The sequence below is a fragment of the Gadus morhua genome, chromosome 18 (assembly GCF_902167405.1).
Source record: "Gadus morhua chromosome 18, gadMor3.0, whole genome shotgun sequence".
NCBI lineage: Eukaryota > Metazoa > Chordata > Actinopteri > Gadiformes > Gadidae > Gadus > Gadus morhua.
In genome coordinates this window covers 16146123-16166798 of record NC_044065.1, presented here as the reverse complement: position 1 = coordinate 16166798, position 20676 = coordinate 16146123, and the positions used below count along the sequence as shown (strand labels likewise).

Below are 20676 nucleotides of genomic sequence, written 5' to 3'. Positions count from 1 at the left end.
CAGGGTTCTGATGCGCCACTGGTCGGTCACTGGACCGCGCGGCTTGGTGTGAACGGTGATTGTTAGAACGTGTGTTCCAGTTAGAAACCCGCTGACGCTCCTGCTTTGCCCTCCCGCCTGCCCCTCAGCTCCCGTCCTGGTGACCCCTTCATCGTCATCCTCGTCGCCCTCGATGGCCTCCACCTCTACCTCCAAGTCTTCAGCAGTGGCACCGCGGGACACCAGCGTCGGCAGCAAGCCCGCCCCCCCTCCCAAAGCCAGCCCGGCCTCACGAGCCCCCCCCTGGCCGAGGGTCCCCACCCGTGCGCCTCGTCGCTCCCTTTTCTACTTGGTCAGTGTCTCATGTCAAGTCCCCTCGTCAACACACGGTGTGAACGGTCACATACAATAGCTTTTGGTATTGAACGGGTATCCAACGTCTGCAGTAATCCAACGTCAGCGTTTTTTAAAGGGACAACAGGTTGCTTTAAATTGCCAATATATGAACCGGTTGTAACTTTGCTTAAAAAAATCAGCCCCCACTGTATGGGGGCTAACCGTGCCGGTTTTGCCTGGAAATAGAAAGGAAGTGCTGTCCGAGCGCTGCTGTTCACTTACAGAGCAAAGGGGCCAGTAATGAGAAGGAATTTCTGATTCTTGGAGCACCTTGTATATTTAAAACACTTGTACCCTGAACACTGGGGCTTTGCCTCACTACAACCATCAGCTGTTAACCTTCCCGTCGCCTGTCCCTCCCCCAGCCCTCGCTGGCAGAGCTCCGTGAAGAACAGCACCGCAGCAAGCTGGACTTCCTGTCCCGGGTCAACGACCTCCACTGCGGAGCCAGGCCCATCTACGGTCTGGAGGTCCTCGACTTCCTGACCTTCCTCCCGGGCTCCAAGCCCTCTCCGGCCCCCGTGGGCCCCCTGGGGGAGTGGGGGCGGTCGGGCCACACGGCCTGCCTGTTGGCCCAGTCCCATCACCACGCGGACCACTGGGTCCAGAGCCGGGCCCTGAAGGAGGCCATCCACAGCCCCGAGCAGAGGCTCAACCTGCTCTACCACATGATCGACCGGTACGGGACGGGGGCCTGCTTCTGTTGGTTATGTGTGGCTGAGGGTATAGAAACTATAAGAGCTGTAGAAACGCTATTCATTATTGGTCTGTTTACAAGCCTTGCCTTGTTCACTACAGATTGTGAAGGGGGGGGGCATTTGCTTCATGTATTCAAGCTTTTGTCCAAGCTGTTAACTTGTATAGGAACAGGCTAACGTAATATCTGTGTAACTCTGGCAAGTATAGACATGCAGACCCCCTTTCCCAGGAACACAAAGTGAAAGTGTCAACCAGATTTGAATTTGCTCTGCGACCAGACTCCGGATGAATCTATGAGTCAGATCTGCGAGACCTCACCAAAGCTATCCCGCTCACCCCCAGCCATGCGTGTGCTCCCGCTGCCCCCAGGTTCACCTTTGTGATCCCCCCGGTGGAGGCGGCCCCCATCACCATGCACTGCTGCCACCCGCCCCCCTCGCTGAGCCACAAGCAGGTCGTCTTCTCCTCGGCCCTGTCCACGCAGCTCGCCCCGCTCACGCGCAACCTGCACCGCATCCAGTGCAACATGCGGACCCACTTCCCCGACCTGAGGCTCATCCAGTACGACTGTGGTAGGTGCCGGTCCACCTGGGTTTAGTCTGCCGCAAGCAGCTCTGCTGTAAGGCTGCTTGGGAAAGGACCCCCATTCCTCACAGACTAATTGGATCTGGAAGACTGTCAATTCAGTTTTTGGTCATCATGTAAAGCTTCTTTATTTTACAACTAAAAGTAGGAATGGATTTGTGTCGAGTTGATTCCAGGTCAACCCGCACTAAGCCGTAAAATGATCTTCCCGAATTCCATTTGTCCACGCAAACAAATTTCATGCAGTGACCCACAACACTGGGTTAATGGAGGGAGAAAGTAATCAAATCTATTGGTTTTGGCCACATGCCTAGTGTCCGTGGAAAATGATTTGCGTACATAATATGCATTTTTTTTCCTTCAGCCACACTGCGATGTGTGTGTGTGTGTGTCTGTGTTTGTCTGTGTAATGAAAATAGTCTTGGCAGCTCCATTTAAATGCAGTATTGTGAACGGCGTAGCTGTACATGATTTTGTGTGTTTGTTTACATTACCAGAATTCCAATAAGTTGATGCGTAATGTGTGTGTGCAGGCAAGCTGCAGACCCTCCACACGCTGCTGCGGCGGCTGAAGACGGGCGGCCACCGGGTGCTCATCTTCACCCAGATGACGCGGATGCTGGACGTGCTGGAGCAGTTCCTCAACTACCACGGACACATCTACCTGCGTCTGGACGGCAGCACCCGCGTGGAGATGAGACAGGTGTGTGTGTGTGTGTGTGTGATAAATACCCATTCATTAAATTACAGTTGTAACCCATATAGAGAACCACATATTTCAGGTCAAAGCCACTGTCTTTTTTTTCTATTTGTTGTACGACTCTGTAAAAAAGACAGCATGGTGCTGATTGGCTTATACATTGAGGAGACGATCTTATTCAAAGCGACTTATAATACGGTAACTACATTTGTCAGAACAATACATCGCTGCGGTACAGTAATGAGGTTCATGGAACCAAGTGCAAACAGTCGCTAGGTTAACCCATTCCTTGTCTACGACAAAGGTAGGTTAAGATGCTACACAACTAACGCACCATTTAACTTTTTTCTTTTTTGAGTGCCAGGACGTGCAAGATATAATGCGTGTGTAGATGAAGTGATTCCTAATGTACCTTCTCACCCCTCCCTCAGTCCCTGATGGAGCGCTTCAACAACGACCGCCGCATCTTCTGCTTCATCCTGTCCACGCGCAGCGGCGGCGTGGGGGTCAACCTGACGGGCGCCGACACCGTGGTGTTCTACGACAGCGACTGGAACCCCACCATGGACGCCCAGGCCCAGGACCGCTGCCACCGCATCGGCCAGACCAGAGACGTGCACATCTACCGGTGAGCCCCCCCCCCCCGCCCCCGCTCCCCGGGACCGGGCCGCCGCTCCAGTGATGGGGGCGGGTCATCTCGGGTCGCTCATGTATGATATCCGTTCGATGGGCCGCTACTTCTCTGCAAGGCTGCACGTCATGACATACGGATGTAGCTCTCACTAAGGTTCCTGATGCAAGGAGATGGTAAATGGAGTGCCTTTTTAAAATGGGGTGCTTTTCTCACCAGCGGCCACTGAAAGCTCTTTGCAATTATGGCCTTACATCCACCCTATGATTAAAACATTCGCATACCAACGTCAACAATGCAAGGCAACAACTAGCTCGCCCGGAGCCGTTGGGGTTAGCTGTTATGCTCAGGGACACCTCGACTCCTCGACAGGAATCAAACTACCACCCTTCCGCTCCATCACCTGGGACGCTGCTGAGATCATGTATCTTTTATATTGGCGAGTTTGTCTTTTGTTCCTGGGCCACCAGTTTTGAACCCTACTGTGTGCAGTTTGGTCCTTCTGTGTTTCCATAACGATGACGGGCAACGATAACCAACCTATTGGCCTCCTTGGTGTCTCCGTCAGATTGATAAGCGAGCGCACGGTGGAGGAGAACATCCTGAAGAAGGCCAATCAGAAGAGGATGCTGGGAGACATGGCCATCGACGGGGGAAACTTCACCACGGCGTTCTTCAAAGAGGTAGGGGTTCACCCTCATAACAGTGGGCCAGCCGGAGGCTCCTTCTCTTTACACATCAATAGAGACAATAACCACCTCTTTGGGAGTTATATCAATGGTGAGCAACAATACATTTAACATTTCCTCAGTTCTGGAAATAACAGGGATTGACCGTAATTATATGTTTCGTCTTGGTTCCACATGCACGCACAACATAACCAGAAAGGATAACCCTACAGTTAGCAACCATGTGTTTTTGAGGAGGGATTTGAAGTTGTGTACGACCCAAGAAGGCTTGTTGGCCTGCACGCCTCCAACACGCGTGTAGGAGGCTGGCCACCGAGGCCTATTGAAGAGGAGGATTCATTAGCGCCTTCCTCCCTGTCCACAGCAAACCATCCGGGAGCTGTTTGACGTGAACGAGGGGGAGAAGAAGGAGGCGGTGGCCGAGGTGGTGGTGGTGGCGGCCCCCCAGCCGGATGACGACGAGTCGGCCCACAAGCAGAGCACCACCATCCTGGAGCAGGTCAGCCGCACAGCACCTAGCTACTCATGTACAGGCTTTAGGTGGACCAGCTAGCTGCTACCGGGACTACCGGGAGTCGGCTATGGTCATTCGTTGTGTTGATAACTTGACACCAACGTTAATTCATTAACATGAGTTAAGGCACTAATGAGAACTAGCTTCAATTCACTAATCGTTGATTTAATAGTTAACTAATAGCATAGTTATCATTTAAGGAATGGTGTTCATGATTATCTGGGTATTCATTATTGAATAGGGTATTTCTGAATTCACTGATGTTAATGAATGGCTTATTATTGTACCCTTATGGTCAAGTGTGACCGGTACAATTTAAGCATTCATTATGACTTAGAAATTGGAAGATTGAGCTCATACATTTTTTGGAACATAAAATGTACTTTCATCTCAACCCCTAATGGAAAGTAGAGCCACGGCCAACTGTGAAGCCAGGCTTCTGTTTAGGGAATTCTCTTCAGTTTAGTTGATGTTCACCTTTTTCTGTTGTTCACCAATTCTACCTATTTTCCCGTACACTTCAAAAGGGTACCCGTTACTCATAACTAGGGGTGCAACGGATCACAGAACTCACGGTTCGGATCGTGTCACGGTTTTTCTCCAGGCCCTCTGTCGCGCTGAGGACGAGGAGGACATCGTAGCCGCCTCCCAGGCCAAGGCGGAGCAGGTGGCGGAACTGGCGGAGTTCAACGAGAACATCCCATTGGACGACGGAGGGGACCAGGAGGAAGTGGAGGAGCTTTCCAAGGCGGAGCAGGAAATAGCCGCGCTGGTGGAGCAGGTGAGGGCGTCCGTTGGTTTGAATGCCAGCGAGTAATAACCTGTAATCCCAAACCACGGCGATCCTAGTGATTATAAAGTTATTCAAGTCCCATTTTGCAATCCTCTGGTGTCCCAGAAGAACCGACTGGCTGGAACAAATTAGTAGCGAGGACAAATAATTTAGTACTTCATACTCGAGTCGGATTTGAAGTTCTGTTTTGATTTCATCTGAAAATTGTTGCCACGGTTACTGTACTCAGACCCCCTCTCAGCTTGGGCGCTATCTATTTTTGCATAGCCTCCTGACATTTCACCAGGGTATACAGTACATGACTTGACGGTATTTGTGTAAAACATTAATAATAATAAAACAGATAGAATTGTAGCATGTGTGACATTGTCTAGCCTACAATGCTGTGTGTCAAATGCAATGTGACAACTTCGACAAGTGTCGCTCGGTTATATGGCCTATAGAATAATGACTAGATGGGACATAAGCGCCCTTCTTCCATAGATTCAGTCCAAATCTCAACACGTAGGACCGACTTGTGCACTCGTTTTTACTGTTTACTTCTAAACAGTGAATGAATCCACTGCAGACATTTTGTAATGTGAGACGTATCCGGGTTAACAGGGTTTTAGTTAAGCTATTGTTTAGGGCAAAGTACTTTGTAATTCGCCTCTTGTGTGGAAGTATTGACCAAACGATGGCTCTATAGAAAGTAGCACTGCTGCCCGTCTCCTGAGCAGGTATACCTCTCTAGAACCACAAGGCTCCTGATCGTGTCTTTAGATCCCCCCCCCTCAGATCGATGTTGGATATCTTTATAAACTTGCCGTGTGATTGTTTCAATGCTCCGCCAGAGCAGCAGTATGCTACTCAGTGTCACTTTCAGTTTTGATGTCCGACGTTCGAGGCGGGCGCTCATGACTGAAAGACCTGTCAAACTTCGGGGAACCCCGCCCATCCAGGCCAACCACCAAGACTAACCCTCTCCTCTCTTGCCTCCCCCAGCTCACTCCCATAGAGCGCTATGCAATGAACTTCCTGGAGGCGTCCTTGGAAGACGTGTGTAAAGAGGAGCTGAAGCAAGCGGAGGTAACGACGCCTTGACATTGGCCGTGTTGGTGCCGTGCTCTACTTCATTTTATCAGGCTTAACTGGTCGAGGGAGTGGCATCATTAGCTACTTTGACCCATGTTGTCCTTTGAGCCGATGTGACCCGAGCTCTCCTTGTTCCCAGGAACAAGTGGAGGCGGCCCGGAAGGGCCTGGACCAGGCCAAGGAGGAGGGCCTGAAGCACAACGCCTCCTCGGACGACGACGCGTCGTCGCCGCCCGCCTCCGCAGAGACCCCCGCGGTGACCCCCGCCCGCCGGGGCCGGAAGCCCAAAGACAAGAGCGCCACCTCCACCCGGACCAGCGGCCGGCTGCGCGGCGCGTCCCCGGAGCCCGAGCCCAGCCCGCCGCCGGCCCCCCGAGAAGTGCCTGAGAGACCCCGCTCCGGCCTGAGAGGCCGACCGCCGTCCAAAGACTCGGCGGCGGCGGCGGCGGCTGCTGCTGCTGCTGCTTCCCCCCCCAGCACCAGCACTGCTAGCCCGACCCGCGCAGACCCCAACACTAAGAGCCCCGCCTCCTCCAAACACGCTAAAGACTCCTCCCCCACCAGAGAGCCCACTAAAGGCAGGACTCTGAACCGCGCCGTCTCCGGCCCAGTGCCTTCCCCTGCCCCCTCGTCCCCGGCCAAGGGGAGACCCCAAACCGACGGGCCGACAGAGGGTCAGCGTTCTGCCGCTCCGGAGCCCAGGGGTAAGGAGGAGAGGCCGGAGGAGCAGGTCACTACTGAGAGGGAGGAGCCCTGTAGTAAAGAGAAGCAGGCTAATAAGGAGAAGGTGGCTAGCGAGGAGAAGGAGAAGGTGGCTAGTGAGGAGGAGAAGGGGGCTAGTAAGGAGGAGAAGGTTGCTAGCAAGGAAAAGGAGAAAGAGGAGAAGACGGGCACGAAAGAGAGGTCCATGACAGAGGTCTCGCCATTGGAGTCCAACTGCCCCGTGGACCACCAGATGTACTCGGCCAGAGAGGACACCACGCACATGGACGCCCTCGGTCCTATTCCGGTCAGCTCCAGCTCCCGCTCGCCCCGCAAGCGGCAGTCTGCGGACGGGGAGGTCCTCAAGGGGCTGTCGGAGGACTCGCCCTCCGCCAAGGTCCTCCGGAAGCTCCCCGGCAGGCTGGTCACCGTGGTGACGGACAAGGAGCCACGCAAGAGGCGGAGGCGGGCCAGCGGCACGGGCGGCCACGGCTCCTCGGAGGAGGCTGCCGAGGAGCAGACGGGGGGCTCCGCCTCTGAGCCCGGCCGAGACGCCGCCCCCCAGAGCCCCGAGAGCAAACCCAAAGGGCCCCCCGGCAAGGACATGGACCACGGCCCCGCTCTCCCCACCCCCCAGCCTCGGGGCTACCACCCCTACTCCCCGCCCCACGCCTCTCCGGACATGCCCGTGCTGAGGAACCTCCCCGTGCGGCGCCGGCTGGAGACGGAGTCCCGCATGGCGGCCCAGCTCAGCGAGCAGCAGCACCAGCTGGGCCGCGGCCGGGGCGCCGGGGCGCCCAGGAAGACGGACACGCCGCCCGGCAGAGACCCCGCCGCCGCCGCCGCCGGGACGGCTCCCAGCGAGAACTCTGTCGCTGCTACGCCAGTGAAAAGGAAACGAGGAAGACCTCCTAAGACTCCTCCCTCGCCCTTAGTCCAGCCCTTGCCCCCGCCCCCCCCACCCAAGGCCGAGGCCAGCCCCACCATCTCTCCCAAACGCAGGAGGGGGCGTCCCCGAAAGGACGCCTCACTTGTGGCAGACATTACAGGACAGAAACCCAATAACAAAACCACTGCCAGTCCTGATCCAGGGTCGAAGACCGCCGCTCAGAAGCCTGGTAGCTCACAGGTTCAGTCGCCCCCCGCCAAGCCCCTCCCTGCCCCTCCAGTAAAGACTGTTGTTTACCCCAGTAAGGCTTCCCTGCCCTCCAAGCCCCTACCGTCCCCTCCAGTTGTTGGTCCCATTAAGGCTTCCATGCCCTCTAAGCCCCTACCCACCCCTCCGGCTCAGAGTGTTGTTGGCCCCAGTCAGGCTTCCCTCCCCTCTAAGCCCCTACCCCCCCCTACAGTAAAGACAGTTGATGGCCCCAGTCAGGCTTCCAAGCCCCTGCCCACCCCTCCAGCAGAGACTGTTGTTGGCCCCAGTCAGGCTTCCCTCCCCTCTAAGCCCCTACCCCCCCCTACAGTAAAGACAGTTGATGGCCCCAGTCAGGCTTCCAAGCCCCTGCCCACCCCTCCAGCAGAGACTGTTGTTGGCCCCAGTAAGGCTTCCCTCCCCTCTAAGCCCCTACCCCCCCCTCCAGTACAGATTGTTGTTTGCCCCAGTCAGGCTTCCCTACCCTCTAAGCCCCTACCCCCCCCTCCAATACAGATTGTTGTTGGCCCCAGTCAGGCTTCCCTGCCCTCTAAGCTCCTACCCCCCCCTCCATTACAGATCGTTGTTGGCCCCAGTCAGGCTTCCCTGCCCTCTAAGCCCCTACCCCCCCCTCCAATACAGATTGTTGTTGGCCCCAGTCAGGCTTCCCTGCCCTCTAAGCCCCTATCCACCGCTCCAGTAGAGACTGTCGTTGGCCCCAGTCAGGCTTCTCTTCCCTCCAAGTTGGAGAAAACAGATACGATGAACACATCTGGTCCAGCAGCTTCTGTCCTCCAGCCATCACCCATCTACCCATCCCCAAGAGAGCAGAATCCCAAACCCAGCCCCACAAACTTGTCAGGTCCTGTCGCAGAGCCAGCCCGATTGCCTGTGTTTGCTCCCCCTCCACCGTCATCGACCCCACCAGCCTCTGATCTGATCACGACCACAGCGGTGCCAGCTACAGTTCCTAACATCACTACAGCCTCAGCCGCCATCCCAGCTGCTAAACAAGCGCTGACAGCTCCCACACCGTCTGAAGTTAACGGCGGCTCCACGACAATAAAAACGTCCCCACCCATTGAAAAATCAATGCCGGTATCAACAACGTCATCGTCATCTACAACGGCCTCCACACCGGCCCCCAGACCATTGCACGCTACACCTTCCGATGTCACTTCAGTAGAAGTTACTTCAGATGCTGCTGCTGTGTCGGCTCCTCCCACAAAAGGCTGTGTCACACTCTCAAAAACAAACTGTTCAGCGTTACCAGCGTGCCAGAGTACATTTGTGAAAAACATGGCCCCTTCCTCGGCCCAGCCTTCTGCAACACCGACGCCACCCTCTGGATCTACAACCTCCACCTCCACACACCCAATCATGGAGACTGCCACGTCTACTGCACCACCTACTGAAGGCCCAGCCAGCGCAGTTATGACTTCTGCTACTACCACCACCACCACCACCACCTCTTCGCCTACTTCAGGAACATCACACACTGCCGCAAAGTCATCAGCGGTCGAAAAGGCCATCGCTATCGCCCCTTCGTTGTCCACCGTGAATCAAGTTACTGAACCTGCAGGTCCAACAACAACTGTCCCTGAGGAACCAATCACCAACTATCCACCAAAAAAAACAACTGAGGAGGCAGCAACTGCAGCCCCACTTACAACGCTCACACAAGCCACATCCCTGGCCGAGCCTGTTATGGTTAATTCTCCAGCTTCTTCTACCGTTTCTCGGCATACAAACATCACCACCCAAGCAACCTCTGCAAAGACAACCACACCACCCCCTTCCTCAAAGGGAGTGGAAGAAGCAGAGCAGAGACCGGGGGGGACTTTATCAACCTCCACTACTGTGGCCGCCACCCCTCAGGGGACTTCTAGCCCCGTGGCAGCGCAAGCCCCTCTGAAATCAGCCTCAGCGTCTTCATCTTCCACCGCAGAACCTACCACTGTCGCTATGCCGACCGAGGTCTCGCCTAATACCCAGGACACTCCAGCTACTGCTGCTGTACCCGGGTCCACAGAAACAGCAACTGGGAGAGTTCCTCGTCCCGCCACCGCCCCCGCAGTCGTCCCCTCTCCAGTGCAGAAGGAGGCCTCCCATGGCGCACCACCGGAGGCATCGGCGTCCGCCCAGACCGAGGGCCGGCCCCAGGGTCCCGCGCCGGCCCCCTCGGCTGACTGCTTGGCCCCTTCTCCACCAGAGCCAGTGTCCAATATGGAGTCTGAGAAGGAAGCCAGAAAGAACACCAACGCTGTTGAAGCCAACATGGACAGCGGAGCTCCCCTTGAAGACGACAAGGCAGAGACTTCCAGCTCTCAGCCCGAGAAGAACGCCACGGAGTGTTCGGAGGCGAAGGCGCCCCCAGCGTCCCCCCGCCCAGATTCCAAACCCACTGCAGGTGATCCCAGGCGAGGGTCCAAGCAGGAGAGCGACGGAGACGAGAGGGCCTCGGGCACCAAGAGATCCCAGAGTCGCCAGAGCAGCCGGGACTCGGCCCGCTCCTCCTCGCCGTCCTCGGGCTGCTCCACGGCCACGCTCACCCGCCGGGCGCACCACAGGAAGACCTACGAGAACCGGCACCCCACCAAGAAGAGGCGGCTGGACGCCTCCCCCGAGCCCGGGGGGAGGCAGCAGGAGAAGGCGCGGCCGGGCAGGGAGCAGGCCAAGAAGCACCCCGCTGCCTCGCAGAGGAGACCCTCCCGCTCGCCCTCCTCCTCCTCCTCCTCCTCCTCTTCGGACCGCTCCTCGGACCGGAAGGAGCACCGGCTCACCCGCTCGGCCAAGCGCGGGCTGCAGGGCCGCGGCGTCGGCGATGGCAACCGGCCCAGGAAGAGGACCACCCGGAGCTCGGAGAGACGCAACGCCGCCGTGTCCACGGGCGGAGAGTCCGGCAGCGACGCGTCGTCGGGGAGGACCACCGGCAAGCACGTGAAGCCCCCGGCCAACAGCGTGCCCCCGGAGCCGGAAGTCCTGGGGAAGAGGTGCTCGGCCCTGAACGCGGCGGCCAAGCTGCTGGCCATGAAGGGGCGGGTGGACACCCCCGGGCACACGCTGAGGAAAGACCCCAGGGCGGCCGGGAGCTCCCCGGCGGCTGACAAGAAGCCCAAATCCAAAAGCTTACCGGCCACGCCCCAGACCAACTCTGTGAACAGCGGCAACAGCAGAGCCAGCGGCAACAACAGAGCCAGCGGCAGCAAGCCCTCCACGCCCGGCCAGTCGGGCCGCGCCTCGCGCTCCACCCGCCGCTGTCCCGGGTCCCTCCTGCCCCCCCTGGAGGGGACGGAGTACAAGAGGAGCCGGGGGAAGAAGGAGGGGAAGGAGGGCGAGTCGTCGCGGGGCCACAGCGCCTGCAGCAGCGGGAGCGGCGAGGGCGGCGGCGGCGGCGGCGGGCGCAGCAGCCGGAGCCGCAGCAGCAGCGGCAGCAGCCGGCGCTCGCCCAGCCTCAGCTCCCAGAGCACGGGCCCCCGGGGGTCCCGCTCCCGGGCCGCGTCCTCGGGCAGCGAGCACGAGCGCAGCTCGGAGCGCCGCTCCACGCGCAGAGACAGGAAGGACAGGGGCAGCCGCTCGGGGGAGGGCCGGCGGGAGAGCCGGCGCAGCAGCAGGCGGTCCCACAAGCTCTCCCAGGAGGCCAGCAGCAGCTCGGGGGCGGAGGGCACGCCGGACCGCGTGCTGCGGAGCGTGGCGGCGCTGGCGGCGGTGCACGCCCGCTCCCCGGCCGCCAGCACCCGCTCCTCGTTCAGCACCACCCGCTCCTCGTTCAGCAGCACGCTGTCCTCGGCTGCCAGCACCCGCTCCTCGTTCAGCAGCACGCAGTCCTCGGCCGGCCAGCAGCGCCACAACAAGACCTGACCGGGAGCGCCGCCGGGAACATCACACGCCTAGAGGAAAGGGGAGGGTGCTGCTCCGGGGCAGCGCGGGGAGCGCATGACACGACCTCCACGACGTTGCCGCTTTTTGTTTTTCGCTACGAAATAAAAGCGCGAGAGTACTGTGACAGCGTCCACGCCAGCGGGTCTCCCCGTCTCTTGGGTCTCCCCCCCTCCCATCGGGAGCTGGTCTCCTCGCCAGTACGGCCATCGTCTCCTGGGGGATGGCTCAGAGATGTCGGACTCATGGGGGGGAACAAAAAGAAGACTTTAACAGAAGGCGCCCTGCGTGGGGTCGGTAGTGGGGAGCACTGCTCGGGGGGGGGGGTCAGACGGTGGTTGGACACGCCCCTGGGGGGGTGGGTTGAATACGAGTGAGGTGATAAAACACAAGTTGTTGTGGATTCACACTTAAGTACTGTAATCATTTAAAAGACTGGAAAAAAATACTCAAGTGTTAAAGGTGGGATTAACTTGCACCCTCCGACGGGGTTATTAATGAAAGATCGTTTGTGCAACAAACAAGAAAAATACTTTTTCAGAGAGCAGATGTCTTGTAAGTTGAAAGTTTTAGACGGTTGGGTTCTGAAATATTTGTTGGCTGTTGGGACTATTGTTTTGTAGTCTGTTGATAAGTTATGGATATTTTATTATTTCTTCCAGGGTATCGGGAAGAGAATCGATCTGTAAATGTGATCTTTTCTGCACTATGCTGGAGCTTGTCCTTAACGGGGGGGTGGGGGGGCTTTTGTTTTGTTTCTTCTTGCTTTCCATGTTTTGGTCCTGTCATTTTAAATCCAGCCTTGCATTTATTCTTTGCACATCTGATAAATGGCCCCATCGCTTCTGACGTTTTTTTTTTTTTTTTAAAGCAGCCTCAATCATCTGCTACATAACTGGGACCTCGCAATGCATTTCAGAGCCCTGAGCGTCTCCAACCCAACTCAATTTCCAGGTATTATTTTGGCTCCCTTGGACTGCAGGCATGCAACAGGATCATGGTCTTCTTTTTTGCTTTTTCTTAAGTTTCCCAAGTTCTATTATGGTCAACCTGGTTTTGAACTGATTCTGAAAAAGAGGGCCATGAATCATTATTGACTAAGAGTGCCTGTATGGCCAAAAGCGTTATGAACCTCGATTTGCCTTCTGAAACTCTTGAACGTGTGGGCGGCGAACACTAGAAGCTATTTGCTTAAAAATGAAACGTCCCCCTACAAACAAACAAGGATGTGCAACCAAATCTTATTTTTCTTTACTTTTTATTCTTTTCCATCTGATACTGTACTGTTGCCATGAATTCATTGCTCTTTCCTGTAATGAACCTCAACAAAATATGTGAATAAAATACTGGTACAGTTCCAGATAACAATGTAAATGGTCAATTCACGTTGACTGGTTTTTGTCTAAATAATTTTGGGGCAGGGTGCTATTTTGAGGGAATGGGTAGTTTATGGTGATGGTCTAATCTTGATTTCGTTTGTTACATTCCTTTTTGTTCCCTTGTAATTCCACATCGTTTTACTTGAATTATTGAAAAGAGAGTTGAATAAAAAGACCAAAAGTTTACTGTTTTTTTGTGTTCTTGGAGGCAATGATTTTTGTAGTGTAGTATCCTTGAAAGATGTTAACTCTCTGTGAATGGCTTCTGAAACGGTGTTTGAGGTTATGGGTAATTTTACGTTTGGTTCAGGTCTTACAGGAAATGTATGTCCTCCAAGTGAAATGTTTTTGTGGAGTCTCAATTTATAAAATGATGGGTGTCGTCTTTGAAATGGGAAACCCAATTGAATGTGTCTGTAGTGCTATTAGTCTTTCACCAGTCTAGTTCCCTTAAGCTAGGAAGCAAGGTCCACACTAAGCGAAATGTTGAAACTAGTTGGTTTGATACTACGTGTGTATCGATGGGTGATTGCAGTTGCACCATGGCAAGGGTTTATATTAACTACTCTTGCGTAAAGTCCACATAAACAAACAGTCGCAGAAAATGACTCACTCCCTGTCGCCAATCATTAATAAGCAGTGTTAATTACTGGTTGCCTCGTTCCCATGAATTATGCTTGTATCTGAAAATCAAACGCCGCAGTGAAGAAGATAACTGCTCAGAAATTGCAACCATCAATGACAAACAAAAGTTAGGTGAAGTAGGACAAATAAGGGGACAACTGCTGCCAGTAGGTCACGGAACCTCTACCTATGCTGGCAAACGACAGCCTGTAATCCTGTTCTTTCAAACAGGCAGAATTGCCCATGGCAGCTAAACATTGATTCTTCAATATTTAAGCCTTCTGACAAGAGGAATCTACTTTTGCAAATATTGATAACTTCCATGACCCATGAGTATTGAAAAGACCAGAGGAAGATATTGTAGAACATGAGATTTTTATTTTAAAACATCAGAATAAGTGGCATTGGGCTGTATACAAAATTAAAATATCAATACATAAAGTTACACAGACCAAGTCGCTAGTCTACCCAGTTTGTGTTCACGGCACATTTCCACCTCAGAGGCAGCCTTTAAGGAAATTCCATACAGGAAGTTATCTTTAGGTATTCCACATGTCGTGCGTAAGTTACTGGTTATTGAACAGTTCCAACTGTTAAATCAAAAACAGATGCTAAAAATGCTCACCTAGGAGGATATCACTGATTTAAAGGAACATTTCAGGGCCCTGTGTAAAGCATGAATACACCATTGAAGTTGCTAAACAATATTAAAAAATCCAAAAGGTTGATGTGAAAGCAAGCAGTTACAGCCCAAACTTCATCCCTTCTTGATAATATCGGTGCAATACATGAATTGACTTCATTCTCACCAATTTCGACCTTGCAAAATGGTAAAGCAGTTTTAAAACCTGTAAAAAATAGAGTTCCTAACGAGACATTGCTGTTTGTATTTATAAAGCAACACAATACAAATATAAATAAGAGTGAATGATAGAGGACCTGCACTTATAACTTTATAGTTTGTTCCAATGCTTGGGCTAGTATCTCCAGATGTGCACATTTTCTTATTTACAAAGAAAGTGTTCCCCAACACTAGCAAAATAAAAAGGCCTATGTACATTTATATTAGTCTCTATATATGCCTTTTTCAAAAAGAACCATGCTCCATCTAGTGTCGTCTTTCATAATTCATTATCAATCATGTAACAAGAATACTCTACAAGTAATTTTCCTGAGTACAGTATAATAAGCCATTTCAGTGTATCAAATACTGCATTCTTCCTTACTCACAAGCACTTTGGGGGAGGGGGGGAAACATGGCAATGCAATATGCAGTAATCCACGTGTCCGTTTGTCTGGGGCGACTGTGTGTGGGGGGAGAGCACCTGAATGTGGGCCTGTGAGAAGGCACTGGTTAAAAGGTTAGAGAGACCATCTCTTCAACCTGGCCAGGGCGACGGTAGGGCCGAGGTTAAGAGAGGAAGACAACGTTGGTGGAAAAGCTTGGGGATGACAATATGTTGCCATAAAGGCAGAACCCTACAGCAAGTAGGGGGTTATGGTAGAAAAGAGGGGGGGGGAATACAAGGGACTTGGACTCACAGCCGGTTTCATCCACCGAGACTGGCAGCCAATGAAATTATGACGATAAGGAGGAGAATGGCGCAACAAACCGCAAGCCAAATCTTCTTCTGCAGGAGAGAAAAAGAGGAGTCAGATCAAAGGCATATCCAACGAGCTGAACATAACCCCACGAAGATGACCGTTACACGTACCTTGCGGGCTTTCTTTTGATATGTGACCGCCTTCTCCACGTCATCCCTGGCCTTCTCTACATAGTTCGAAGACTGGAGGATGTTGGATTCGATCCGGTTCACCGTCTCCCCCTGCACATGACCGAGAGGGGTGCGGCTCAGAGCGGAAACCATTCCTCACCCTCCCTGGACGAGCACACGGCGGCGCCGGAGCCTCACCTGCGCCTCCACCTCCATGGCCAGGTACTGGAACATGTCGTGCAGGTCCCGGATGCTCTTCTCCAGCTTCAGGATCTCTTCGCACCGCGTCTCGATCTCGTTCAGCGCCTGCTTGGTGGCTTTGACGTCGCTCAGGATCTGCAGACGTGGGGGAAGAGTTAGCCTTGCTTTGTTGTTGTTGACATGACACTTGTGTACTGCGGCCACCAAAACAAGTTGTGTCCCAGGCGGATGGCCAGGGTTCCTAAGGTGTCAACAACGAGACCAACCTAAGGGTGCTCATAGCCTTTGGAAGTGGGAATACTGCTCATATGGTAGTTAAAACAAAGTTGTCAGTTATTATATCTTAATCATGTTTACAAAGTGTGTCTCTGAGACAGAAGGGAGTCCTGGGATGTGGTTGATAGCCACCCAACTCCATGCACTCACGTTCTGTGTGAAAACATCCGTCTGCCCACTCGCAATCATGTCTTCCAGCTGATCGTCGGTGACGTCGGTGCCGGCTGCAGAGACACAAAAGACAGAACCGGCCATTCACATGTGTGAGGCCAAAAAAGACGATACATGAATGACGACTGTAGGGCTAACAATACCGCCAACGCCGAGTACTGCTTTTCTAGTACACTACATGACTAAATCAAAGTGTCCGAGACAAAGAAGATGCATACGTTTAGGGTTGGATTCAAACACATTTGCCCTGGACATCAACATTCACCTCTGAGGAATAATCCAAGTTCTACAGCCCCATCAGGCATGACAAAAATGTATAATCTTGTAGATGACTCAATGCAATCCGGGCCTAAGACCAACGACCGACAGACTCACTGATCTTGAATTGCCGCTTTATTCTTTCCAAGTTGCGATCTCTGTAGTCAGCCTGGATGGTGTTGCAGTGTCCCATCAGCTCCACAAACTCCCTGGACAAGACCCCGTGCTGGCGGCACAGAGGAAACTCAGTCAGTCCATGAAACAATGCGTTGGATGGAATCGATCACTACATTTGGAATAACGTGTTGAGCAGTTCTTTTTGATTACCAAACACGGCCTCACCTGTGTCCTTTGCATCCTCAAGTTGATGGCTACATATTTCCCATCATCCTCTCCTTTCTTGGGTTCAATAGCTGCCAAACGAAAAACAAGATTAATGAAGAAAGGTTTTTTGTGGGTTATGGCAATGCAAGCAAGTTTATTCCTCCACTCACTCTTGAGTTTCTTTTGGATCTGACTCGCAATGTTCTTGATCTCTTCTCGGAGGGTCTGGATATCCCTCTTCAAACCTGTGGAAAAAAAATAAAGGGTAAAATCGTGATAACCAACTTACAACTTGGTTTCAAATGTTCCCAGAACTTAAGTGAAGGAGTGAATATAAGTTTGAAGCAGTGTGTCTTCATTGGAACTTTAAGTGGGTCGTGTTTACAATAGCTACAAGAGCTCGAACACCGTCCCCGCTCTACTGCCGCGCTATGAGTTCCAGTACTGCTCAAACCTTGGCACGCATCGCAGCGCCATTGCCACTCATTATATTAAACAAGACCTAAAATCGCTGCTGCCCGACACGGTGCTACGTTGCTCGTTTAGTGTGCGAGTTGCTTTACATTAAAGCTCTGCTGCAACCAAGTCGGCCTCTTTTCGAGAGTGGATCCGATAGCCACGGACTTCCTCCACACAGCACTTACGTGATATTGCAGTTGTTCTTTTTGTAGCGTTATACCAATAAAACATGCATTCACACAATTAGAAAAAAACAATTGCAGAAAGTAAATGTCCTCGTCACAGCAGCCCTATTTAATAATATTACGTGGTTGCGCAGCGCCACTTATAGCATTGTTTTTTTCGAGAACCCTATAATATATATCTAGAGACTTTTTTTGTGTCATCACCTGCTCTGCCAAAAACGAAAAATTCAAAATAATTTCTAAATAAACCACGGACATTTCTGGGGGGTTCTACGGGTGGCTATCCTAAGGGTACCCCAGCACTCCAAGCCCCGCCGCATTGGCAATACAATGTCTGCACACTGCCCTGCTCTGAGCCACAATAGTTAGCCGGCTTGAACTTCAGAATTCCAAACCTCTGCAGTCTGGAAACTGCTGGTTGCGTCATGTTTTGCAATTCTTTGCCATGCAATGCCTAATTTCTTCTACTCCGAACAACGATTCCTGAACTTGAGTATTGGCCGATACAGCTTAATCTTGATATTCAAGATTAAAAAAAAAAAATACAACAAGGACTACAATGGTTACTTACTCTCATCTGGGAGTGGCTCGCCCAGGACAGTCTTCTGTTTATTCTCCAGCTTCCCCACCTTATCTTTGATCGACACAAGTCCCTCCCGAATTTCCAGCACCTTGGCATCAAGAATTTTGCAATTCAGCAATCATACCAGTTGTTAGTTATTTCACCTTGCACAACTTTTATTGTATAGGTAGACCACTCTTGTGAATATGTTGCATGTTCCCATTCTGATATATAACATCAGCCTGACAAAAAAAAAATATTGGCTGCAAATATTTCCAATTAAGGACCTCCCAAAAATCTAAGTTTATTTACATTATTGTCCTTTGTGTTGCCCAATTCAAACGTCTTCCCATGAGAAACAATCAATCAAAATGAGCGACCATGAAATTATTAGAATTTAATTCTCACCTTCTTGAAATAAGCATCATTCTCTTTCTCCTCATTTGCTGTCGAGGTCCCTGGCTTCACCACCAACGCCGTACCCTCCTCATCCTCATCGGAGCACTCAGCCTGATGACAAGGACAAGTAATCAGGGACTAAATGTGTCATACACTTCATGTAGCCCTGAGGTGTTTGAAGAGCCGCTAGACATCCTGGCTATTAGCACATCATAACACAAACGGCATTGGTCTGTCACACACCCTTTATGGGAAATACAATGCACGTTTGAACGGAAGTTGTAAATGTATTGTATCTTAACATAAATGCTGAGACATAAATACAGCTTTGACAAAGGTAATTTCGATTGTGTTTATCAAGTGGCCGAGACAGACACATTGACACTAGCTACCAACATCTAAAGAAGGGAGTTAACCTAACAAAATCTGCAGGCTAGCGGGTAGTGCTAAAGTTAGCAATACTCCTGGAAACTTACATTTCCTAACTCTTTGGTGCGGTCCCGCATTGTCCCAAATGGAGCAATTTAGGTTTCCCTCGTAGATATTGGAGATGTAGTTGTACGATGATGAATTATGAAAATAGTGCTGAAAATACAGCAGTGAAAAGTTAACTTTCGCTCTTGTGCACAGACGGTCTTGTGTCATTCAACCTGTCACTTCTTCCATGATCAGGGACAGCGTTATGTGAACCAGGGCACCCCCTACGGGCTGGAAGGCAAACAAATTTAGATTGAGACATTCCCCAAAAAACAAGGTAATTCAAGTCTTCCAAAAATTAAATTATGTTTTTTCATATTATGCATGTCATAAATATGCGATCACCATGTAAATTTGACACAGTGGTGTCAATATTGTTGGGTGATTATTTTTGCATTTGATTTCAACTCCCATGAGTGCATTTTCAGCCAACACGCCACCAGATGATGCCATCGGCATTCATTATGCTGGCCGTGGTATGTATCTAGCTGCTTTCATATAGTGACTAATTTGAACCCCTCGACTTAGCTGACTAATGTTATCGACTGCAAAAAAAATCGAATAGGCTTATATTCAGCTTTTATGTAGCCTAGCTCAGTAGCCTGACGGGATTTTTTTTTATTGTGAACTAAATACAAAAAGAGGAACTATAACTAGGGATATGCACAAATGTAACCATGTTGAAGGACAGTTAATTATAATCAGGATTTTTGGTCTATTTGTACATTTAGTACAAGAGTCGGATTTGGCCGCTGGAACTACATTTCCCACAATGCAACAGTGCATAGCGTCGTGTCGTGAGCTGTCATTCGGTTCTTGGAGAAATTGCTCCAGCATCTCTGGGCAGCGGGGTGGATGACAGAGGCCACAGAATGAGTAGAAATTAGCCCACCCATTTTTATTTAACAAGATATATTGTAGTGATGTAAGACTCGGATGTGTACAGAGTAAACCATCTCCTTCTCGTTCCTTTGGAGATCTGACTTGTTGTCAATGAAATATGTGGACCCGCTCAACCCATCGGTGTTAACGCAGAAAATACAAGATGAAGAAGCAATTCAATCGAATGCGACAGCTTGCCAACCAAACAGTGGGCAGGTAAGAGTAAATTATGAAACCCGACGCATGACTTGAGATAACATCGTGGGATCCAACCGAGATTAGCGTTTTAGTTGACCGAGAGGAGCTCGAAATGCCGAAAATAACAAATGCAATGCATCCCAAGCTCTGTTATTGGGGTGAGACCCTATCACAAACATAGCCTACGTAGATTTCGCTGCTTTCTATACTATGCATTGTCCGCACCGTATGGATTGATAGCGCTCAGCTGATTGCGCTGGCCGCGCGCGCTTCAGCACACCGATGAGGCAAGGGTTTATCAGATTATGGTACCCGGGATACAGGGAGCACTCGGGTCGCATCCGATGAATTGTTAAACCAGCTAACCTGTAGCCTTATCTAGCCCAATTAGCTCATGTTATCCCGTATCAAGTATCGCCAAAAAAAACAATCGCAGTTTTTTCTTTGGCTCTTGAATAAGTCTTAAAGCTATAGCTTTTATCATTATGGCCTTTATGGCCTATAAACACGTTATTGTTTCCATGTTCTGTTACCTGTTCTGCCTAAATGGTTGGCATCATCATACATGTTGACTTTTATTTTATTCCATGATGAATGTACATGCAATGAAACGAGCAAACGAAAGTGACTAAGCTAAAACGTCTCACCGTAGGCCTCTGATATTGCATACATTTTGAACATTTTGAAATAATACTGCGTAGATTCTTGCCCCCTTCAGCCAAGAGTCAATATTCACGTTCTTTCTTTGAATGTTTATTTAACATTTAATGACTACAATGTTTCTTCAGTC

The 20676-nt window shown here is 51.4% G+C and overlaps 3 protein-coding genes across 4 annotated transcripts in view; 2 read left to right on the top strand and 1 right to left on the bottom strand.

Annotated features, from left to right (window-relative positions):
* The window catches only part of srcap (Snf2-related CREBBP activator protein), a 31788-nt gene extending 18442 nt beyond the window's left edge, over positions 1-13346 (top strand). For both annotated transcript variants that reach the window (XM_030339905.1, XM_030339906.1), the window contains 10 exons: positions 129-331; positions 741-1054; positions 1444-1646; positions 2193-2362; positions 2791-2987; positions 3559-3673; positions 4044-4178; positions 4798-4974; positions 5971-6054; positions 6200-13346. In XM_030339905.1, the coding sequence (XP_030195765.1) occupies positions 129-331; positions 741-1054; positions 1444-1646; positions 2193-2362; positions 2791-2987; positions 3559-3673; positions 4044-4178; positions 4798-4974; positions 5971-6054; positions 6200-11758 (7157 nt within the window). In that variant the 3' untranslated portion in view covers positions 11759-13346. The remainder of the gene's footprint in view (positions 1-128; positions 332-740; positions 1055-1443; positions 1647-2192; positions 2363-2790; positions 2988-3558; positions 3674-4043; positions 4179-4797; positions 4975-5970; positions 6055-6199) is intronic.
* A 789-nt stretch (positions 13347-14135) lies between these two features.
* stx4 (syntaxin 4) lies at positions 14136-19001 on the bottom strand. Its single transcript, XM_030340042.1, has 10 exons — positions 18806-19001; positions 18339-18440; positions 17940-18039; positions 16895-16969; positions 16743-16813; positions 16518-16626; positions 16122-16195; positions 15693-15830; positions 15495-15605; positions 14136-15410 (listed from the first exon to the last, which is right to left on the bottom strand). The coding sequence occupies exons 1-10, from the start codon at positions 18833-18835 to the stop codon at positions 15330-15332; spliced, it is 891 nt and encodes a 296-aa protein (XP_030195902.1). The 5' UTR covers positions 18836-19001; the 3' UTR covers positions 14136-15329.
* A 590-nt stretch (positions 19002-19591) lies between these two features.
* The window catches only part of LOC115531160 (rho GTPase-activating protein 44), a 61626-nt gene continuing 60541 nt past the window's right edge, over positions 19592-20676 (top strand). Inside the window, exon 1 of the mRNA XM_030340263.1 lies at positions 19592-19904. Within this exon, the coding sequence (XP_030196123.1) occupies positions 19852-19904 (53 nt within the window). The 5' untranslated portion in view covers positions 19592-19851. The remainder of the gene's footprint in view (positions 19905-20676) is intronic.

Coding starts and splice junctions, on each gene's coding strand:
- stx4 (XM_030340042.1), bottom strand. CDS start 18,835: ATGCGGGACCGCACCAAAGAGTTAGGAAAT. Junction 18,441..18,805: donor GCACCAAAGAGTTAGGAAAT/GTAAGTTTCCAG, acceptor CCTTGTCATCAG/GCTGAGTGCTCCGATGAGGA. Junction 18,040..18,338: donor ATGATGCTTATTTCAAGAAG/GTGAGAATTAAA, acceptor CTTGATGCCAAG/GTGCTGGAAATTCGGGAGGG.